General features: G+C 37.7%; 1 protein-coding gene across 3 annotated transcripts in view; it reads left to right on the top strand.

Annotated features, from left to right (window-relative positions):
* Window positions 1-19,476, top strand: part of Zfpm2 (zinc finger protein, FOG family member 2) — a 437,880-nt gene that overhangs the window by 281,620 nt on the left and 136,784 nt on the right. For all 3 annotated transcript variants that reach the window (XM_021183128.2, XM_021183129.1, XM_029469633.1), the window contains one exon: window positions 5,565-5,676. In XM_021183128.2, coding sequence (XP_021038787.1) covers window positions 5,565-5,676 — 112 coding nt within the window. The remainder of the gene's footprint in view (window positions 1-5,564; window positions 5,677-19,476) is intronic.

Genomic DNA, 19,476 nt, shown 5'->3' on the forward strand with positions numbered 1-19,476 from the left:
CTCTTCCTCTTCCTCTTCCTCTTCCTCTTCCTCTTCCTCTTCCTCTTCTTCCTCTTCTTCTTCTTCTTGCTTCTGCTTCTCATTTCTTTGTTTTGGTATTCTCTTCCAGACAAGCTCTCATGATGTAAGCCAGGCTGTCTTCGATCACCCTGTCATTCTACCTCAGAGCTGAGGTTCCAGGTTCCTACCACCCATCCCATCCACTTGCTATTCACATTCAGTGGTCAAGTAAAGTCACATGGTGACCTAACTTTTAAAAGAATATTTCAACATATAAAGATAGAAATTACAGAGTAATGTTTTTAAAATAATATTATTGATTATTATGATTGTTGAATAATAGCACTAACTATCACAATGCTTAAATTGGATAATAAAGAAATTCTGCCCCTAACCTCTATGCTAATCACTGTAAACACTGCAAACCCTCAAGAAATAGGGGGATCAGTAAAATTTTTTGACATTTCAGTTCATTTGTTCATTCAGAATTTTTAGTAAATGCTTGCCATGCCTCTGGAAGAGAGTGAGCATTCTGTTCCCTTTTAATGTATTAAAATATTTGGGTAGAATACATATTTTTATAGACATGTATCCTGAAGTTTAGAACTCTTGGTTGAATTTCCATAACCACAACTAAACTGCAACATGAATAAAGATTCCCAAATCCATCAATTTCTCCCTCACCTTGATTTTTAATATATTCCAACTTTAAAGTTAAAGATTATGTCAGATGTGTTTGTATAGACCCTAATCAGAACCAAGGATGCTTGCAGGCACCACTGGGTGTTCAGTGTCAGTTTGAAGCAGGAGCATCAGTTATAGATCAAAAAAGAAGTTATTTTATAACTTTGAAAGCATTTGAGAATGAAATTTTGACCTTTAAAAACAAAAGAAAGAGAGGAAGGAAGGAAGGAAGGAAGGAAGGAAGGAAGGAAGGAAACACAGATAAGTAAATCTGAATATATTTTTTGCTAACTTGGTTTTCCTGTTTGTGTTTTTAAATCACCAACAGAGGTGCCAATCCCCAAATTATCATTTTACAATTATGTAGACCAGAAATCCAATATGGATCTTAAGGTGTCCTGCAGATATGTTCTATTTTGGAGGTTCTGAGATGCAGTCAATTTCCTGGTGGCAAGATATTTCACAACAATAGTGTTTTAGGTCTGAGCCACAACAACTGTCCCTAGCTCTTCCTTCCTGGAATCGGAAAACTGAGCTACCACATTCTATTGCTCATAGCCTAGGTCATGTCCCCATCCTTAAAAGCAGGTGGAATCCTCTGTGTATGGAATTCACTTGATTGCTTGTGACAGAGTGTCACCTATAGCCCATGCCAGCCTGGAACACATTATGTGATCTGAAGACTCACAGCTGTCCTGCCTCAGCCTCTTGAGTGCCAGGACTGGAAGTATGAACCACCACTCCCAGCATCTCAGAAGCTCCTTATTCACCCTTTTGTCTTCCTTTCATACTTTTAGGGACTCCTGTGGCTTGAATTGGTCTAACTGCATAACTAATTGCTCCTACCTTCTTGAGGTCCTAAATTTTTTTTTTTTAGATTTATTTATTTATTGTATGTAAGTACACTGTAGCTGTCCTCAGATACTCCAGAAGAGGGCATCAGATTTTGTTATGGATGGTTGTGAGCCACCATGTGATTGCTGGGATTTGAACTTGGGACCTTCGGAAGAGCAGTCGGTGCTATTAACCACTGAGCCATCTCGCCAGCCCCGAGGTCCTAAATATTTTAACCACACATTTTGCTAAAGAAGGTAACATATTTACAGGTGCTGAGGCCTTGGGGGGGGTGGCTCTTCTCAGGACTGACATGCCTTTTACAAGCATTCTTTTTTTTTCCCCAGTGTGTCTTGTTAACTGTACATTTAATGTTTTAATGAATCATTTGCCTTAAATCTCTCCTATAAGCTAGAGAACTAAATTCAATGAAATTTAAAGTTTCCAAAACTCTAGAATTTCTAGGATTCCTCATACAAGAGAGAGGCACAAAGAAATGGACCTAATGATCAATATGTGGAAGTTATTGTTATTTTCTATTCATGGATTTTTCTGGAGTGTACATTTCACATAATCCTGGCTAACTCTATCCCTTCTCACACTTGGTAATCTTCTTTGAAGGCAGTCAATCTCTACAAAAGTTGACTTCTTCAGAAAGAAATTGACTCACCTCCTCAAAACTGTAATAACTGGTCCCTGGAGATTTTTTATCTACTTATTATTTACGTTACAGCTTGGGTATAGCTTTCAGCTAGAACTTCTTATACTCAGCCTTGCTGACATAGAGTACAAGAAAGTGATTCCCTTTCAATTCAGTTTCTTAAATTGATATCACGCGGGCTGAGACCTGGTATATGTTTACAAAGGTGCTAAGAGATACAATATTAATTTATCATTCAGAAATGCTAGTAATCAACTAATTTTGTTTTGAGTTAAAAAGCCATATTCTCTTGTCTTAACTTGTTTAGGGATAAAATAGTGAGGATAGAGGTATAATTATCTGATGCAGGAATAATAAAAAGAGAAAGAGTATCATTCAGGTGGAGTATTAAAATTCTACATGCAGCTGATATTAAGTAGACAGAAACTACTAATATCGTTTCAGTAGCCTTAGCAGCTAGGGTGAGCCTAACACCCCTGCCTTCTCATAAGCCCTTCAGTCCAAGAAAACTTGTGACTTCAGGTTTCATTTAGTGTGAGCATGGTGGGAATGAAACAACCCAGACATTGACACTGCTTTCTTCCAGGTATTTGCTCACGTGAGGTTACTTAATCATTCAGGTTTGGCTTGCTTAACTGTAAGTAAGGCAGAGCAAGCATCTACCACACTATGTAAATAGCAGAACTCACAACACCCTTCTTGTTCTATCTATGAACCCATCTCAATTCGCTATGTCTGCTTACACAGGTAGTGTTCTCAACCTGTGCCTTGCAACCTTGTGGGGGTCAAATGACCCTTTCATAGCGGTCTTAGGTAAGAAATTCTGCATAACAGATATTTACATTATGGTTCATAAGAGTAGCAAAATTACAGCTATGAAGTAACAATGAAAATACTTTTATAGCTAGCAGTCACCACATAAGGAACTGTATTAAAAGATCACAGGTTGAGAGCCACTGACTTAGAGAATTAATCACAAAAGGTTTTGCCTGGTGTGTTATGGTCCTTGTAGCTTATTTCTAGCCCTTACTCCCAAGCATATCTCCTAAGTTTTTTCTATTTTTGAGGAAGAAGGCCTTCGGTGGCAGTGGTGATGATGAAAGCTAGCCCTTTCTTTTAGTAATTTGTTGATACTAAGAAAAGTTTTAAAAGGCTGGCAGTGGTGGTGCATGCCTTTAATGCCAGCACTCTGGAGGAAAAGGCAGGCAGATCTCTGAGTTCAAGGCCTGCCTAGACACAGTGGATTTCTGAGCAGCCAGGACTACACAGAGAGAAACACTGCCATAAATAAATAAATAAATAAATAATAACCTAAGGGGAAAAGGGGGGAGAGGAGGAGGTGAGGGAGGTTGTAAAGAATATCCAAGAATGTAAACACAGAGTTCCTGAACATAGTGTACATATATTGTTCATCATTTGTCCACATGATCCCTGTAACTGTACATTTTTCCTGTATGGTACCTCTTTGCTTTCCCCAGAGACTCTACAAGACAGACATTTCTCCCTTGCCACTGAATAACTCCCAAACAATTTTCAGGTGTATGGTCTCACACTGTTATCTTTTTCACAGTTTATTAAGCAATTAACATCTTCACCTGAGACTGAATCTCTCTCTCTCTCTCTCTCTCTCTCTCTCTCTCTCTCTCTCTCTCTCTCTCTCTCTCTCATGTGTGTGTGTGTGTGTGTGTGTGTGTATGTGTGTGTGATGAGTGGAAGATTAGATGTAGGATATCTGGCTTATTTATCTTACACTAAGATTTCCTGAAGACTTTACATAATGGAAAGGCCTCTGGTTTAATATTCAGAGATCACTGTGGCAGTTTGTCCTTTGGGGCATTGTAAGAGGGTTATTAATGGCATAAAGAGGCCGGCTGCACTATGGTATAGGTTTTAAGGAGAGGACAGGCCTGCATGGCTGAGTAGGGGTCACCGCACATTCTCAGCTACCCAAACCATTATATACTGTGCACGCGCACGTGCACACGCACGCATACACACACACACACACACACACACACATATGTATAATACAAATGTACATAGTACAGAGTACATTGCTATCATTTCAGACTCATTCTCAAATTTATCCTTTGTGGATGAATAATTTATTAGCCCATTATATGGTAGTCATTATGTTGCCTAATATGATGCTTATTTTAACAAAGGAGTCAGCACCTATCTTATATACAGTTTTTAACATCTTTTTGCTGTGAATGGATTGATATGTTGTACACAGTCCTTGTTGTTGTGCGGTGGGTGAAATGGATTTTCCAGATTCCTGTGAGGTCTGAAGTTGCCAGGGTACACGAAAATCCTCCAGCGAATACTTGTGAGTGTCAATTTGGGAAATTTGTGATAGCACAGAACATGTGAGGAAGTCCCAGGATGCACGGAGCTTTCTTTGGCAGAATCATATCTAGGTGAAAATTCAGTTCAGAAATTACCTTGAGACCCTTGTATTGTCCTCAGTGTTGTGGTTTCCTGATATTTGATACACAGAACACGGGCTGTCGAATGATAAGTCTGAAAGCCAGTTCAGGGTGACTCATGGGGGAAGTGCCTTCTCACAGAGACTTCCTGATCTCCTCCCTAGTGAATCTCTTGTCGTGTAAATTTATCAAACGGGTTTTAAGGGTAAAGGATTTGGGTGCCAGACTCCCGAAACTGTTGAATGTAATGAGAATTAGATTTACCTATCTCTGGTATATTCTGTTAGAATGGTGGCCCTGGCTTCCCTGCCTGTATGAGGAAATGGTAGCTTATGATTCTGTCTCTCTGTAATTGATTGATTCAGGGTTGCTCTTTTACTGTTTCCTGGAGACAATGTGTGGTGAGTCCTTAGCATCATTATTATTGCAGTTAGAGTCAGACCACATGGCCACACCTCAGCAAAGGCAGGTGGGCATTTCATTACTCATTCCAAATAAGCACCGACTCTAATATAAACTTCACTCAGGATAGAGCTTTGAAATGGATCCTGATTCTTTAAATTCTTTTCCTGTCTGTTTCAGGAAATCGTGAGATCCTGTTGATAGTGAAGTACAACGTGTCTAAAGTTCACTTCCAAACACTCTCTGCAATGAGAGTCATCAGCATTCTCTTTATAGCTCAGAGCCACCAGAGGTCTGCCTAATCTTGGAGATCTGATCCAGTATCATTTAAGAGGGAAAATCCTAGATAATAATTCCACCATTCAAGATTAGTGAAAACATAAGAGCCTTCCAGCTTCCGTCCTCTTAAAAATATACCAGGAGGTGGGAGAAGAAGGCCTTGGATTATGGTTTGAGAGACTTGGCTGTTTTTTAAAATAAAATTATTAGTACAGTGATCAATCGAAATTTTAGTCAACAAGAGCAAACGGGATCTCTTTGTTATCACTCCACAGAAGACGAAGGCGCAGGTCCCCATGGTGCTGACTGCTGGTCCTAAATGGCTTCTGGATGTGACTTGGCAAGGAGTGGAAGACAGCAAAAACAACTGCATTGTGTACAGCAAAGGTAAGCTAAGGACCCTTCCCTGTCTCTTCAGTGGCAAGGAAAGCTGAGGAATGTGAACGGCTCCAGAGCAGAGAGAGGGGACCATGTATGATGTAAGCCTCTCACTTCCCTCTTCCTTTGAAAGCCTCACTGCACTGTGTTTTCTGTGAAGCATTCTGAGTTTTACTTCTGTACAACACAAATGCAAAAGAGTCACAGCGTTAATTACTTAGTGCTGTGCACATTTGCTAAGCCCCTGTGTGAGTGGCTTGGTTGGTGTGCTTTTCCTCTTCGTTTTATGGGTAGCTGCCTATTGTGAATTCTCTGATTCCCTTCTTAGGCACAATCAACCAAAAAGCATATGCCTTTTGAAATTTAGCACTTTGTGTCTAGGCACATGCTTCAGGAAGCATGTCAGTCCAGAAATCATGCAGGATGAGAAGGGAGCTGAAAACCTTTGCAAAGCCCACATTCTGCCCATGATGCTTTGTGAAGGGCAGAAGGCTAACAGGGAAGAGGGAGCCCCATGGCTGGCAGAGTGCTGCCTTTGATTCGCACAGTGTGACATCAGCCTAGCCAAGGTCTTGTAGCTACAAAAGGACCTGCAGTTCGGTGATGACACATCAGGAGACAATTCTCATTGAGACAGGAATGTGGTCTTGTGTATTGAGTTTTGCAGGCTGGGGTATGGGGGTTGTAGCCTTGTGTGTTTTTTCTATCTTTAAGTTACCGACTAGCTCAGCATTCACACAGAGAACTCCCAAGTCTCACTTCTTCGTGAATATTGCAAAACCTTTTGCTTCTCATGTTTCATTTCTTTCGGCTTTCTTTTTTAACCAAATAGACCTACTGAGATCAAAGATTTGTTTGCTCATTGAACCCAGAATCTATGAAAGCATACAAGGGAGCAAGCAAATAAGCATCTCTATCGATATATTAACATATGAAACACTAATCATAACATCAAAGACTCTTAAAAAACTTGCTAGAAACAATTACAACTTGTTCCTATAATCATTACAATTTGTACATTTATAAGAGGATTGCCTCCAAACTACCCTGTGCCTTTGAAAGTTGAAACACCAGAAAGAGGGAATTTGCAAGCTAACAACACAACCTGCACACCAGAGTCTGATTATATTCCATTCCCTTCCATAATTGCTGGTCACAGAGCCACCAGTTTTCTAACTTGAAATATCTGTGATATTCTGACAGTATCTTATAAGTAAAAGAGAAGTGAAAATTCTTTTGTCTATGTCACTATAACTTGTCAGAATAGAGTATAATGAGTCAATTTACAAGTCTGTACATACAGAATCCAAGTTTGGAGAAATTCTTGGTGGATCAGACCCATTATGATGATTAGATTTCTATTGGCCAATTATAACTGATCTTCATTGTAGGGATACAATAGGAAAGGACAGTGTAAATAGCCTTCCTCTCAAATGATCCAAACCCAATGCATTTATATCTGGAATTATTTTAAGAAATATATTTTTAATTAAAATTATAATTCTAGAGTCATTTCAGTTGAGTGCTTTAACTTGAGCATTGAACACAATTTTGTCTTTGTATTATAGTTGCCTATTCTTCAAGCTGTTTGTCAATAAGCATGTTCTGGGTAATCTTCAGAAGATTATTATTTATCATCAATTAACTCATAAAACATGTACCAAGTCTAACCATGTACTAGTTTTGTACATTGATGGCCATTATTTTGGGGCACTCCTTAAGTCCTCTTTACCAATCTTGTAACAAATTATAGACACTTCTCCTCTTGACTATCATTGTCATTCTTACGATGAATTGTTATGTTCAAAAAATACAGATGCAAGAAGTTAGCTATTTCTCTTTCCTATCCCATCTACTGTCTATTTACTGAAAGTAAGGAGCATGTTGTTTTCATTCTCTGCCATTGACCAGGCAAGCTCTCTGCACAAACAAAGTGGAAGGAAGGAAGGAAGGAAGGAAGGAAGGAAGGAAGGAAGGAAGGAAGGGAGGATAGAGATATTAATTGATGGGTTGGATAGATGATGATTTGCTGCGAATCACTGCGATAGACATATCACATAGAACGTTTTCAAATAATGAATATCATGAATTGCTGTTCCTTTTTTCTTTCTGGCTGCCGAAGGCTACTTACCAGTGTTGAATTTATAAGACTTATACTTGACCTGCAATGAACCCTGTAGTGCATCATTTCCTCTCATCCTCTGTGACATACCAGATATGTGTCTCTGTTTTACAAAAGATAGGTAAGAGAACTAGTTAGGTAAGTTGTGTATTGTGTTCATGAAGCTGATAAACGTTCATTTAGCATAAGGTTTAGTTCTACACACTAAAAGCTATCCTCTCTACAAGAAGCCTTAAGACATTTCATGCTTTCTCCACTTTCTGCATGAGATTGAGAGAGACTAAATAATGTTCTGCAGTCATACAACCTAACAAATAGAGGCAAATTTTAACCCAGGTCCTTGCTACTCCAAACCCTGTGTTCTTTGTGCAATATGATCCTACCTTTCTCTATCCAACCATTTCATCATAAGTTCCTTCAAAACAATCAGACCATGATACCCTAAATTCATAAAGAATGTATCTTAAAGTATAATATTTCTCCCCAAATATGCTGTAGGATCCTAAAATTAAAGAAGAGCCAATGACCAAATAGTTGCTGCATGTTATAATTAGTCTTGAAAACTCACCATGTATGTTGGCAGTAATGCTTGGCCGATTGCTGCAGTCATTAAAAATGTATTTTAGTTCTCCTTCAGTAAGTGCCTTAACAGTGCTTTCCTGAGTAACAAACTTTGGGAAACCACATCAGGCTACCCAGGTCTCTCCCAAGGATTCAGAAAGGATTGAAGCTAATTTTGAGTACTCAGATTGACTCTGGAGGGGGCAGAGTATCCTGAGTTCCTGTGGGTCATAGAAAAATATGGAAATAAGTCTTGTGGTTTTATAGGTCCTGACCTCTGTGTGTGTCTCTGTCCCTCTGTCTATCTATCTCTCTGTTTTTGTCTTTCTTTGTCTGTCTCTATGTCTGTCTCTGTCCCTGTATCTTATCTATCTATCTGTATGTTTCTGTCTCTGTCAGTCTGTCTCTGTGTTGGTCTCTGTCCATCTGTCTATCTGTCTCTCTGTCTGTTTCTGTCTCTGTCAGTCTCTCTGTGTCTGTGTCTGTGTCTGTCTCTGTTTCTGTGTTTGTCTGTCTCTCTGTCTCTGTATCTGTCCCTCTGTCCATCTGTCTTTCTGTCTCTGTCTATGTCTGTGTGTGTGGTGTATATGTGTCCATGCAATATATGTGTGTATGGTGTATGTATAGTGCATTTTTATTGAGAATAGAGGGTGCAATCTTCTTGTATAGCTGAGGCTACAAGAATATTCTGGAGTTTAGGAACAGCTTGATCCAGTTGCCCACACTTTATTTTCAGTCTGCTTCTGTCTTCTGACTTCCCTTCCTTGTATAAGCAGCTAGGAAGTGGCGGCTAGCTCCAGACTTCTGCCAGTACAGTAACACCAGTGAAAACATGACTTTTGAGCAATATAGAAACAGTGACTCACTATGACTCTCACTAGCATTCCTATGCAATGCTGGAAGCCTAAAAGAATTAGCTGGACATGAGCCAGTAGCGTCATAAAAAATAGTAACTTAAACACAACCTTGGAGCTGTTGCCACAGCACAGGGTTGCCTGTGGCGGTGTCCAGGTACCTGAACGTATGGATCATCAGTGCCAAAGTCTTTTGAGGTTTCACGAAGGAAAAAATATAAGTTCCTGCCGACATTTCTGTGTTCCTTATTTGTTTTCCTGCCAAACACACACATACTACTTGTGAATTCTGTGTCAGTACCATTACCACAGGACCCAACTATCTCAGAGCATATCATTAAATAAAATATACATTTTGTATGTACAGCATTTTATAGAAGTGGTTTAACTGGGAAATTTTTAGTAGTGTTTGTTAAAGGATAAAAATAGACTTCATCCTGTTACTATTGATGATTCAGACTTACTTAAAATACTGTTAAATACAGCTAATGCCAAGAATAAATATAACTATAAAGCTTTTATTTTCTAAGCATCCATAAAATAAGTATTTAAAAGTCACATTTTGTCACTTACAGCTATTTGACAAGCTGGAATCATTCCGTTTAGCCAAAAGAAAAGATAAGACAGTTTTTGACATTAACATTCCTAATCTGATGTGTTTTTCCTGCCTCAACTACCCCATGTCCTTCCAGAAAGTAATTAGGTCATCCAGACACTGAAAGGCCAGATTTGTTGGTCATCTGTTTGTTGCCATTATTCTCAACAGACCCCAGATAATTCTAATTTCCTTATCTCCAGAGGCAACACACTCAACAGCCCCACACTGGAGTTAAAGAGAACACTGCTGGAGAAGTGTGCACACTCCAATGCTACTAAAACCCACCACCTACCTAAGTACTCTCTTCTTTCCATGGAGTAGGAGGCATGGTTACTCTTCTATGAAAAATATGAGATAACTAATCCAAATATACAAAGCTAAACTTTTAGTTTCTTCTGTATGGTGTTTTGTCAATCATCTCAGTTTCAAAGTTAATTTTCATGCAGGTATTTCTAAATAACTCACTCACTAGGTCTCTGTACTAAGTCAAAATGTCAATCAAAATAATGAAATACTATTAAATAGCCCCCATTTCCCCTTACTACTGATTCTTTTATATGTGAGAGCATGGTATCATTGTAAAGGCTCTACATGAATTCAACGCCAATCACTTACCCTCTCTAAACACTTGTTTTAATAGCCTTCCATGGTACAGTTTTCCAGTGGCTTCTTGGTGGAATTTTTATGGGGAAACACCTAGACTGTCTGTGTGTTTTAAGACAACTGTAATACCCCTGATTACTATCCATTCAACCAAGTCTACCGTTAGGGTAAAAAAAAAAAGTATGAGTTAACAGACAATAGCACCAGGCCTTTGTGATGATGTATAAGAATACATGCATATCTGTTATTTAAGAGGGAAAAATTCTATAGCTTTCACTAAGTAGCACTGAGTCTACTTATCTAGCCTTAAAAATATATCATAAACTCAGAGACCTGATGCCTTAAGAAACCATTGCCTTTGTTATTAATAGGACACAATGTTTCCCTGTTTTTAACATTTACTTGTTTATTTGTGTACCTGTTTATATATAATATTTGTGTGAGTGGCATGGAACACATGTGCTATGACACACATTAGTGGTGAGAGGACAAATGTAGGAGTGGATTCTCTCATTCTGATCTTTGATTCTAACAACTGAACTTGAGTATTTGGGTTTGGTGACAAGTACCCTTACCTGATGAACCATCTGGTTCACTCATTATTTTATTCTTAATTAGAATCTTATATAAATATTAGTGTGATTATCAATATGATGATAATATTAATGCTAATAATAGCATCAGACATTAAACTTTTTCTACTCTACGTACTGTTCTCATTGTTTTCAATCCTGTTTATTATTCCAACATCTATATGATACAAGCAGAATAATTCTATTCTACAGAGGAGTAAGCTACAGCTCAGAAGCATGAAACTCAGCAATACAAGTAGCTCCTGTAATATGAAGCTGGCATTCAGTCTCAGGACTAGTTTCATGACTATTTTTTTTAAAGAGTTGGTACGGCTTTTGAAGCCACCATTGACTAGGCCAAGATTATAGGTTATTGTTTTTTCTTTGACATATTGCCTAATGCTTCTCGGTGATGTTATTTTTCTTCCTTTGGTTTGTCTTTGAAGAGGAACTGCTCAAGAACAGAAAGGGTAGCGATTGCACAATCTATGTTAATCTGTGTTAATCAGATTAATATTCAAAGTTCCAAGCTGTACTTGTATACACATTTAGTCATGCAATTAATAAATTAAGACTTTACTGATTTTCTTCTCTGTGCTAGGCACTGATAAAATAATGACAGAAATGCTAACATGATCTAACTCGGGAAAGAAACTTTCTGTACCCCAATCAAACTGATCAATCTTTAAAAACAAATACTTTTTCTTATCAGCACCGTGATTCATCTTAAAACAGAGGATCTGCTGAAGTTTGTTTGAACATTGTTACAATAGCTTTGAACATTATGATAGCCAGTTTTCAAAGTAGTCTGCCAGCTAGTGTTTAACTTTACCCAGAGGGTCTAATATCATACAAATAATAAACTAATTTTAAAAGAAAACAGTGTTCACCTTTAAAAATGAATTTAAATACTCAGTAAATTAATAAAAAATGTATGAATGTCATCTCATTTTACTGTATTCTTGAAAGAAAGTGAGTGCCTGAACCAAATATTTAGCAGTGGGAATTATAAAATCATAAGACGATTAAGTTAGCTAGTCTTAGAATTCCAATATTGCTTTTTAAATGACTTCAGGATATAGGAGGTACTAAGGTTATTATCTGTTATCTGGAATACAGTGGAATTGTACAACTGGATAATAACCAAACAAACTGACACAATGTAAAATTACATTATCAGTGTGTTAAAACAAAATTGCGCCCTAAAGGAGTCCACATGCCAGCTCAGAGCTGCAGTGTAATTATGCTTAACTCTGATAATTAAAATACAACGGAGATCAACAGAATCATTTTCATTAAGAAAATTATTAATGATGGTGGTATAGCAGTAATTGATTGCAGAGCACCACAGGATAACGTGACGCTGGAAACCCAACTTGTTTCATGATCGTCTGAGGCTTTTTCTGGTTATGTTCTGTTAAAATGGGAAATACATTTTGAGGCATGAGCAGTTTATTATGCCCGTTCTGAGAATCGATGATTGGGAAAATGGTTGATTTTGAAAATCACAGTTTTGATTCAAAGGGTCATTGTGGAGAGGTTTGTAAGGTCAAGACAAGCGGCCCCACCAGTGATGGAGTTATTGTTAACAGAGTTTTCTATAGCAAATGGCAGAATGGCCGCATGTTCAGCAAATATTGGACTCTCTGCTGTTTCCATTTCTTTCTGTGCATTGCCTAGTTTTACAATTGTGTTAATGGCTTACTAGTATTGTGTTGACCCAAGTCTGCTTACACATTTACAATTACTAATGTATGTCATGTATGCAAATATATACTTGTTTTCATACAAATGTCATGGTGGGTTTACTAGTAAATAAGCCTGTATTATATCATTGTTACCTTCATGAGGGAGATGTGCTAACATGTGTTAGGAAAAAATATTTTAAATCAGCTTGGATCCATATATGAGTGAAGCTTGTGTCTCTTGAGGGATAGAAACTAAGTTAGACTGTTGGCAAATGACAAGAACTGGGGATATATCAGTGCTATGTGTATAAAAATGAGACATGAAAAGCAGGGTCTTTGGAGAGGTGAATCATTATCATGTGAGGATGTTAGCTTGTCAGTCAAACAGATGATCATCTTGAAAGCTACCCCCAGAAGTATCTTTGTCAGCTAAACTGAGGGACAACTCCTAAGAGTAAAATTTTTTAGAATAAGACATCCTAAATAGCTTTTGAAACATCATACAGAAGAGATGAAATTGTTGCCTTATAATTCTAGTTGAGAAAAGCAGAAAATATGCTTTTGTATCCACTCTAATTAGAGTAACATTTAAAAACATATGCACAAGAAACAGAGGGAAATAAAATTGCATGAAATTGCCAAAGTATTTCTGTAAGGAGAAATCTGTGGCCATTATTTGGATCTACTTATGTTCCTTATTAGAGAGAGAAGCTAAACCCCAAGACGCACTTGGCAAGTGCTTGTGCAAACCACTGGACTTTGAGCCTTGTATCCTCTCTTATAAATAAACTTCTTAGAGTTTTTTTCCTCATAGAGTTTAAGAAAAGTACTTACATATTCAAATCCTATGTCTTAATCTGTTCTCAGACTCATTCATTCATTCACTCATTCACTCATTCATTGCATTCCACTGCTGGAGATAAAACCCTTGTCTCCACATCTGCACACAGGCTGGGAACCTGTTGCACCATTGCATGATTTCAGCCCTTATTTTATGATTCAAACTCTACAATAAGAAATGTTTAATTCACAAAAATCCTTATTCCACAAAAACTGATGGTTTTGCCCCTGCTTATATAATTAAATTTTCTTAATACACATAGGAATGCCTTAAAAGTATTTTTCCTTAAGATAGTTTCCTAAAAATTACAAGTAATCAAACATATGCATATTCTGCAAAATATGGTATCGGAATGAGGACACAAATTAATCTAAAACAAGCTTTGGTTTAACAAACTCACTGAAACCTTTATTAATCAAGTATACTTAGACATTTCAATAATGACTTCAGTCAGCAGCTCATAAGCAAGCCAAGAAGGGTGTGAAGTTTGATTTTTGTTTTAGTTTGTTTAAAGTTAAGTCATCAGTTCTAGAAATGGCTGAGGGCATTTAAAAGGGTTTGAATCTGTGAGCCTAGTGGCTCATAGTGTGGGATGCTCACAGAGGACAGTTTCCTAAGGCTAGGCAACTTGCAAATGAGAACCGTGATGGGCAAATTAGTTTCCCACCATTCACTTGACTGATGCGAGTCTTTGATTATCACGTCATGGTAGAGCTGATCATCCAGCAACATCCGTAATCCAAATGAGAGTTTGTCAGATAACTGTGTCAAAAATAAACTTGTATCCACATTCGTTTGAAAACTATATCCCAACGGGAAAATGGTGTTGTAGCCACACACTTCTAGCAGGTAATAAAACAGCCTCCTTCCTCTACTTGTTACCTGAATTCGTTTTCCTTATTCGTAGGTCAACTGGATTGTGTCACACAGATCCATCATTCTAAACACTCCATCCACCTCTTACACTTCTCTTTTCATGGCCTTTATCAGCCTGACAATACTGCTGGCCATTTGCTGTCCTCCCCAACTTACTCCTGGCTAGACCCAGCAGACAGATGGTTACTATTTGTGAAATGCTCAGAATAGCACTGTCTTAGTTCCTTTTCTCATTCCTGTGACCAAATACCTGACAAAAACACCGACTTAGGAAAGGACAAATTAATTGAGAGGTTGCAGACATTGTGTCAGGGCAGTGATGGTGGGCGTGTGAGGTGGCTGGCCACCATGCACAAAGTCAAGAAGCCGAGGACCATGAAAGCAATTACTCCTCTGCCTTTCTCATTCCTTCCCTCTGGATTCCTAGCCTAAGGGATGGTGCCAACCATAGTTCTACCACCCATTAGATATCTCTTAAAGAGCCCTTTTAGTGTGCCCAAAGGTATGTGCCCTAGATAATTCTTAATCTAGTCAAGTTGATAATGAAATTAACCATCACAAGCAACTAATAAAGAAAGAACCCTCTACAAAGTTGTGCTCCAGATAAAATAAAAGACCCACCACAGCTCCCGCCACTAATAAAAGAAGTGTAGCAAATTTCTTGTTAGGTTTCTGTTATATATATTTTGTCATACAATAAATATTATACCCACATGGAAGGATATAACTTAGGATTCTGAATTTATGTTTATAATTAATCTCCAAAGTGATATAGTGAGGCGTAGGTTTTCACTTCTTCAAATAAACAGCATCAACTGTTAGATAAGGACTCTGTATCTTGGGAACTGGTATTGCAGGAAAACCTCCAGTGACTTCCCATTACAACTAAAGTGCTTGTAAGTATTGATAGTGCACAGGGCCAAATCTGGCCAACTAAGCTGTTTGTGTACATAAAGTCTTATTAGAAGATAGCCATGGAAATATGCTTCTACATTGTCTATAGCTGCCTTTTACTATAGCATAAGAGTTGAATAATTGTATGATAATCCAATCATACAAAGCCTAAAATTACTAGTTTATTCATTTATAGAAAAGAGGAAAATCTATTTGCTTTCACCAGTCTCTTAACCCGAGGTGCAGTTATGTCTTTGTCTTTCTAGGGACATGCAACCTGCCACTGGCTACTTCTATGCCCTCTTATTACAATACTGTCCAACTCTCCCATTCCAGTGTCATAAACACTGTGCTTCTAATTGGAAATATTGTCACTATCTTAGAAACTTCACACTGATCTGGCCTTACCTTGCTTTTTCTCTGGCTTCTTATGACTCTCTTGTAATCAATAGCACAGTCAAAATGACTCTATTCTCTATGTTGCAGCTGGAGATAAACCTTTCAGTACATGAATCTGGGGAGAACATTATAGCCAGTCCTCCCTCTCTCTCTCTCTCTCTCTCTCTCTCTCTCTCTCTCACACACACACACACACACACACACACACACACACACACACACACTTCATAGCTGACATATTCTAAGATTTGTTTGTTTATGTATGTATATGAGTTCTCTGTCTGCATGTATGCCTGCATGTCAGAAGAGGGCATCAGATTCTATTATAGATGGTTGTGAGATACCACATGGATGCTGGGCATTGAACTCGAGAACTTTGAAAGAGCAGCCAGTGCTTTTAACTGGTGAGCCATGTCTCTGTCTCATATTTAAAATTTTAATAATAGTCACATGATGATTTTTAAGAACAGAAGTATGTTTTACACAACTCATGGCCCAGAATACTTGCTCAATACATACTTATGAAAGAATATAGAAACTAATGTATGCATTCAGTAATAGTCTGAAAACTTTGGTCAATTTTCTGAGAAGTATTCAAATTTTATCCCATCATTGTCCCTTAAGTTTTAGCAGCTTATTTATAATTAACACAAGATTTTAGTTCTGTGCTCATTTTTCAACATGTTGCTTTTTATAGAGCTATTGTGATAAGATATGGAGGACATATAGGAATTTTTATGCCATGCCTCATGTCTTTCTTTTATCTTCCCATTCTTGTCCTTGTATTTCACGCTGAAGCTTCTCTCACATTGTTTATTATACACAGCTAGAAGTCCATTTCACGTCTTAAGATTGATTAACTCAAGACTGAGTACAAAAGCCATGCGAGGAGGCAGGACTTAACACCTGCTGATATTTACATATGATCACAGGACAATAGAAGACCATGGTAACCAACTTCTCAAAAGTCGGGCCTTTCTAAACGTAGTATTTTTGCTAGTTATTTAGGAATTTCTTATCATTTATTCTGATTATATTTACCCCAAGTCCTTCCATATCAGCCCTCTCCAGCTTTATCTCACTGCTCATCCAACTGTGAGTTCCCTCATCCTCCATTGAGTCCAGTTTGTGTTATCCAACTGTGCTTGGAGGTGACTACAGTCTTCAGTCACATTATTAAAGAAATCTAATTCTTCCTGCCCCAGTTGCTATCAAATGTCTATAGGTTCTCAGCTAGTGGTAAGGTTTTTGCCCTTATCTCCTGCCTATATTCATGCTGGGATTTTGTCTGGCTTGAGCTTGAGAAAGTCTTGTGTCTGCTGTTGATGTCACCATGATTTCATCTGTGTAATGTCTCAGTTGTTTGCTGTCAATGTTGCTTGTTTGGCAGTGGTCTTCCTCATACTCCTCTATATGGCTTTTATGTAACTCCCTTGGATAAGTCTGTCTCTGAAACCAAAGCCTTTCTATGCCAGGGTTCCAAAGGGTCTATCTTCTAATGGCATTTCAGGAACTGCCACTTTGCTCAATGAGGATTGGTTAGTTGTGTTGGGTGATGGGCGTTTCTGGCTTCACACTTTGCCCTTGCTTTTACAGTGTTAGGAACCTTTACTCAATCTTGTCTGGACTGATCTTGTCTGGACTTTGTGGAGTCAATACACTTGCTTCTTAGTCTCTTTCCCTTTAAGTACTTGGGTTCTTATCATCATGTGTTCTCCTCTGTCATTTATCTCTTAATTAATTTTCTACCTTCCAATGTTTTGTCCACTTTCACTGTCTGCTTTCCTTGTCCATTTGTTTTTACCATTTTCTCTTGTCTCAGTTTATTGTCAATTTAGCAAATGCATATATTCTATCTGTCATTCTACCAAAAATTCCTCCCTGCTGCTTTTCTCATTCATGCTCTTGGGAAACACTACATCTGAACGTCTCTCAGTTTTCATGTCTCCTCTCCTGACTAGTCATTTATCCACTGGGGTGAGCTTCTCACCATTCTGCAGTCAAGTTGTTGCCAGTTTTTCTAGTTTGATCTAGTTTGATTTAATCATCTTTCTCTATGCCCTGTGACAAGTACCTCCACCATTATCCATTCAATAACAAAAATGGCACTTAGAGCCTTCCTTCATTAGTTTCTTACTGTATTATCTCATTTATATGCTTTAGAATCATTTCTTCTTTATACTCTAGTTACATCATTTTCCCCTTCCCTTTCCTTCCTCCAAATCTATTCATGTTTTGTTCCATTTACCTTAGTTTATTCCAAACTGTTGAATATATTTCTTTTATCTTCAAGTAACACTTCTATAGACTCCAATCATGTCCATGTCTTTAAAATACCTCATTGCTTGCTACATCATATTTTCTTGGCCTAAAAAGAAAATTCTGATTCTTTTACTTAAGCTGACAACTACTGCTCAAGGTGGGTAAGAATTGCAACCTTGCAATGAATCCATGGTTCAAGCAAGTTTAGAGTACCTCAGATATAATGACTCTATTTTTCACCTCTACATATCCATAAATACCATATAATATATACTTGTTAAAACTGAACTATTATTTAAAGTATTTATGGTTAATCTTCAAAAAATAACTTCTAGTAGGACTTGATATAGCATCAACACTTAGTAATGTGGAAATCATTTGACTATGCAGCATGCACATTGTCATTTCTTCCATGTTTAGAAAATGTTCATTAGGGAAGTTTTTGAAGTTCTAGGAAAACTACATACATCACATACGTTGTGATATGTCAGGCAGTACATGTATGCATGAAAGAATATGGAAAACAAACAGGATCTGCTTATATTTAAAAAGAATGCTGTCTTATTGTGGGGCTTTGTTTTAAATCTTAGCCTAGCAACTCTGACAAGCCATTTATTCTCTCATACTAAATTCTTTCTGGATCCTGTTTACTGCCAAGAAGTGACTATGACTTTTGATTTTTGTTCTCATGGGAAAAAATAAGCCAGCCAGCAATCAAGTCTGTGCTCTGATACCCACATCAAAGGCTTTTTCTGTTACTGTTGGTATATAACTCAATCCTATTTTAGAAGTCTTTTTAAACTCAAAAGGTCACCTTATATGTCATGACATGCATTTGTAGCTTGGAGAAGATATATTCTCATTTTCTGAGGTCTTTGTAACAGTCAGACAACATTGGGTCAACCATGATAGCATTTTGTGATGTAGCAAGCATGAGTATCCTAACCAAGGGAATGGGTCAAGGATCCAAATGTCATATATGAGCATATCTGATTATATGGTTCTGTGTATTTCTCATTGAAATTAATTTAGAATAAATGATCCTAACCCCATTTTTAGTTTTGAAAACCTAGTATTTGCCATCATTATCTGATATTCATTGTCAATAAAGATTTTCAAGACTGATGTACCCTTCATACCATCCTTCAAGGAATGGAAATGTTAGTATTACTTTCATAGACTCTTATTAAGTATATGTAATGAGGAGTATATGTAAAACTCTTAACAAATTGTCATAGTTTGCTTCTCTAATCCCCCTCAAAGAAGAATAATTTTCTCATAAAAATATAAATAATGACATTGGAGATTTACAATATCAGAATTAGTTTTTTGTGCATGTGAGGCCTTCTGTATAAGCTCCTGCTGTGATGCTATTTTCTTTCTTTTTTTATTTAGGGCATAGGGAGAGGAGTTGAAGGAGTAGTGGAGAAAGAAGTAGAGGGAGACAGAGGAGAGAGAGACAGAGAGACAGAGAGAGAGACAGATGAGAGAGAGAGACAGATGAGAGAGAGTGACAGATGAGAGAGAGAGAGAGAGAGA

Source organism: Mus caroli, chromosome 15, assembly GCF_900094665.2.
Source record: "Mus caroli chromosome 15, CAROLI_EIJ_v1.1, whole genome shotgun sequence".
Classification (NCBI taxonomy): Eukaryota; Metazoa; Chordata; class Mammalia; order Rodentia; family Muridae; genus Mus; species Mus caroli.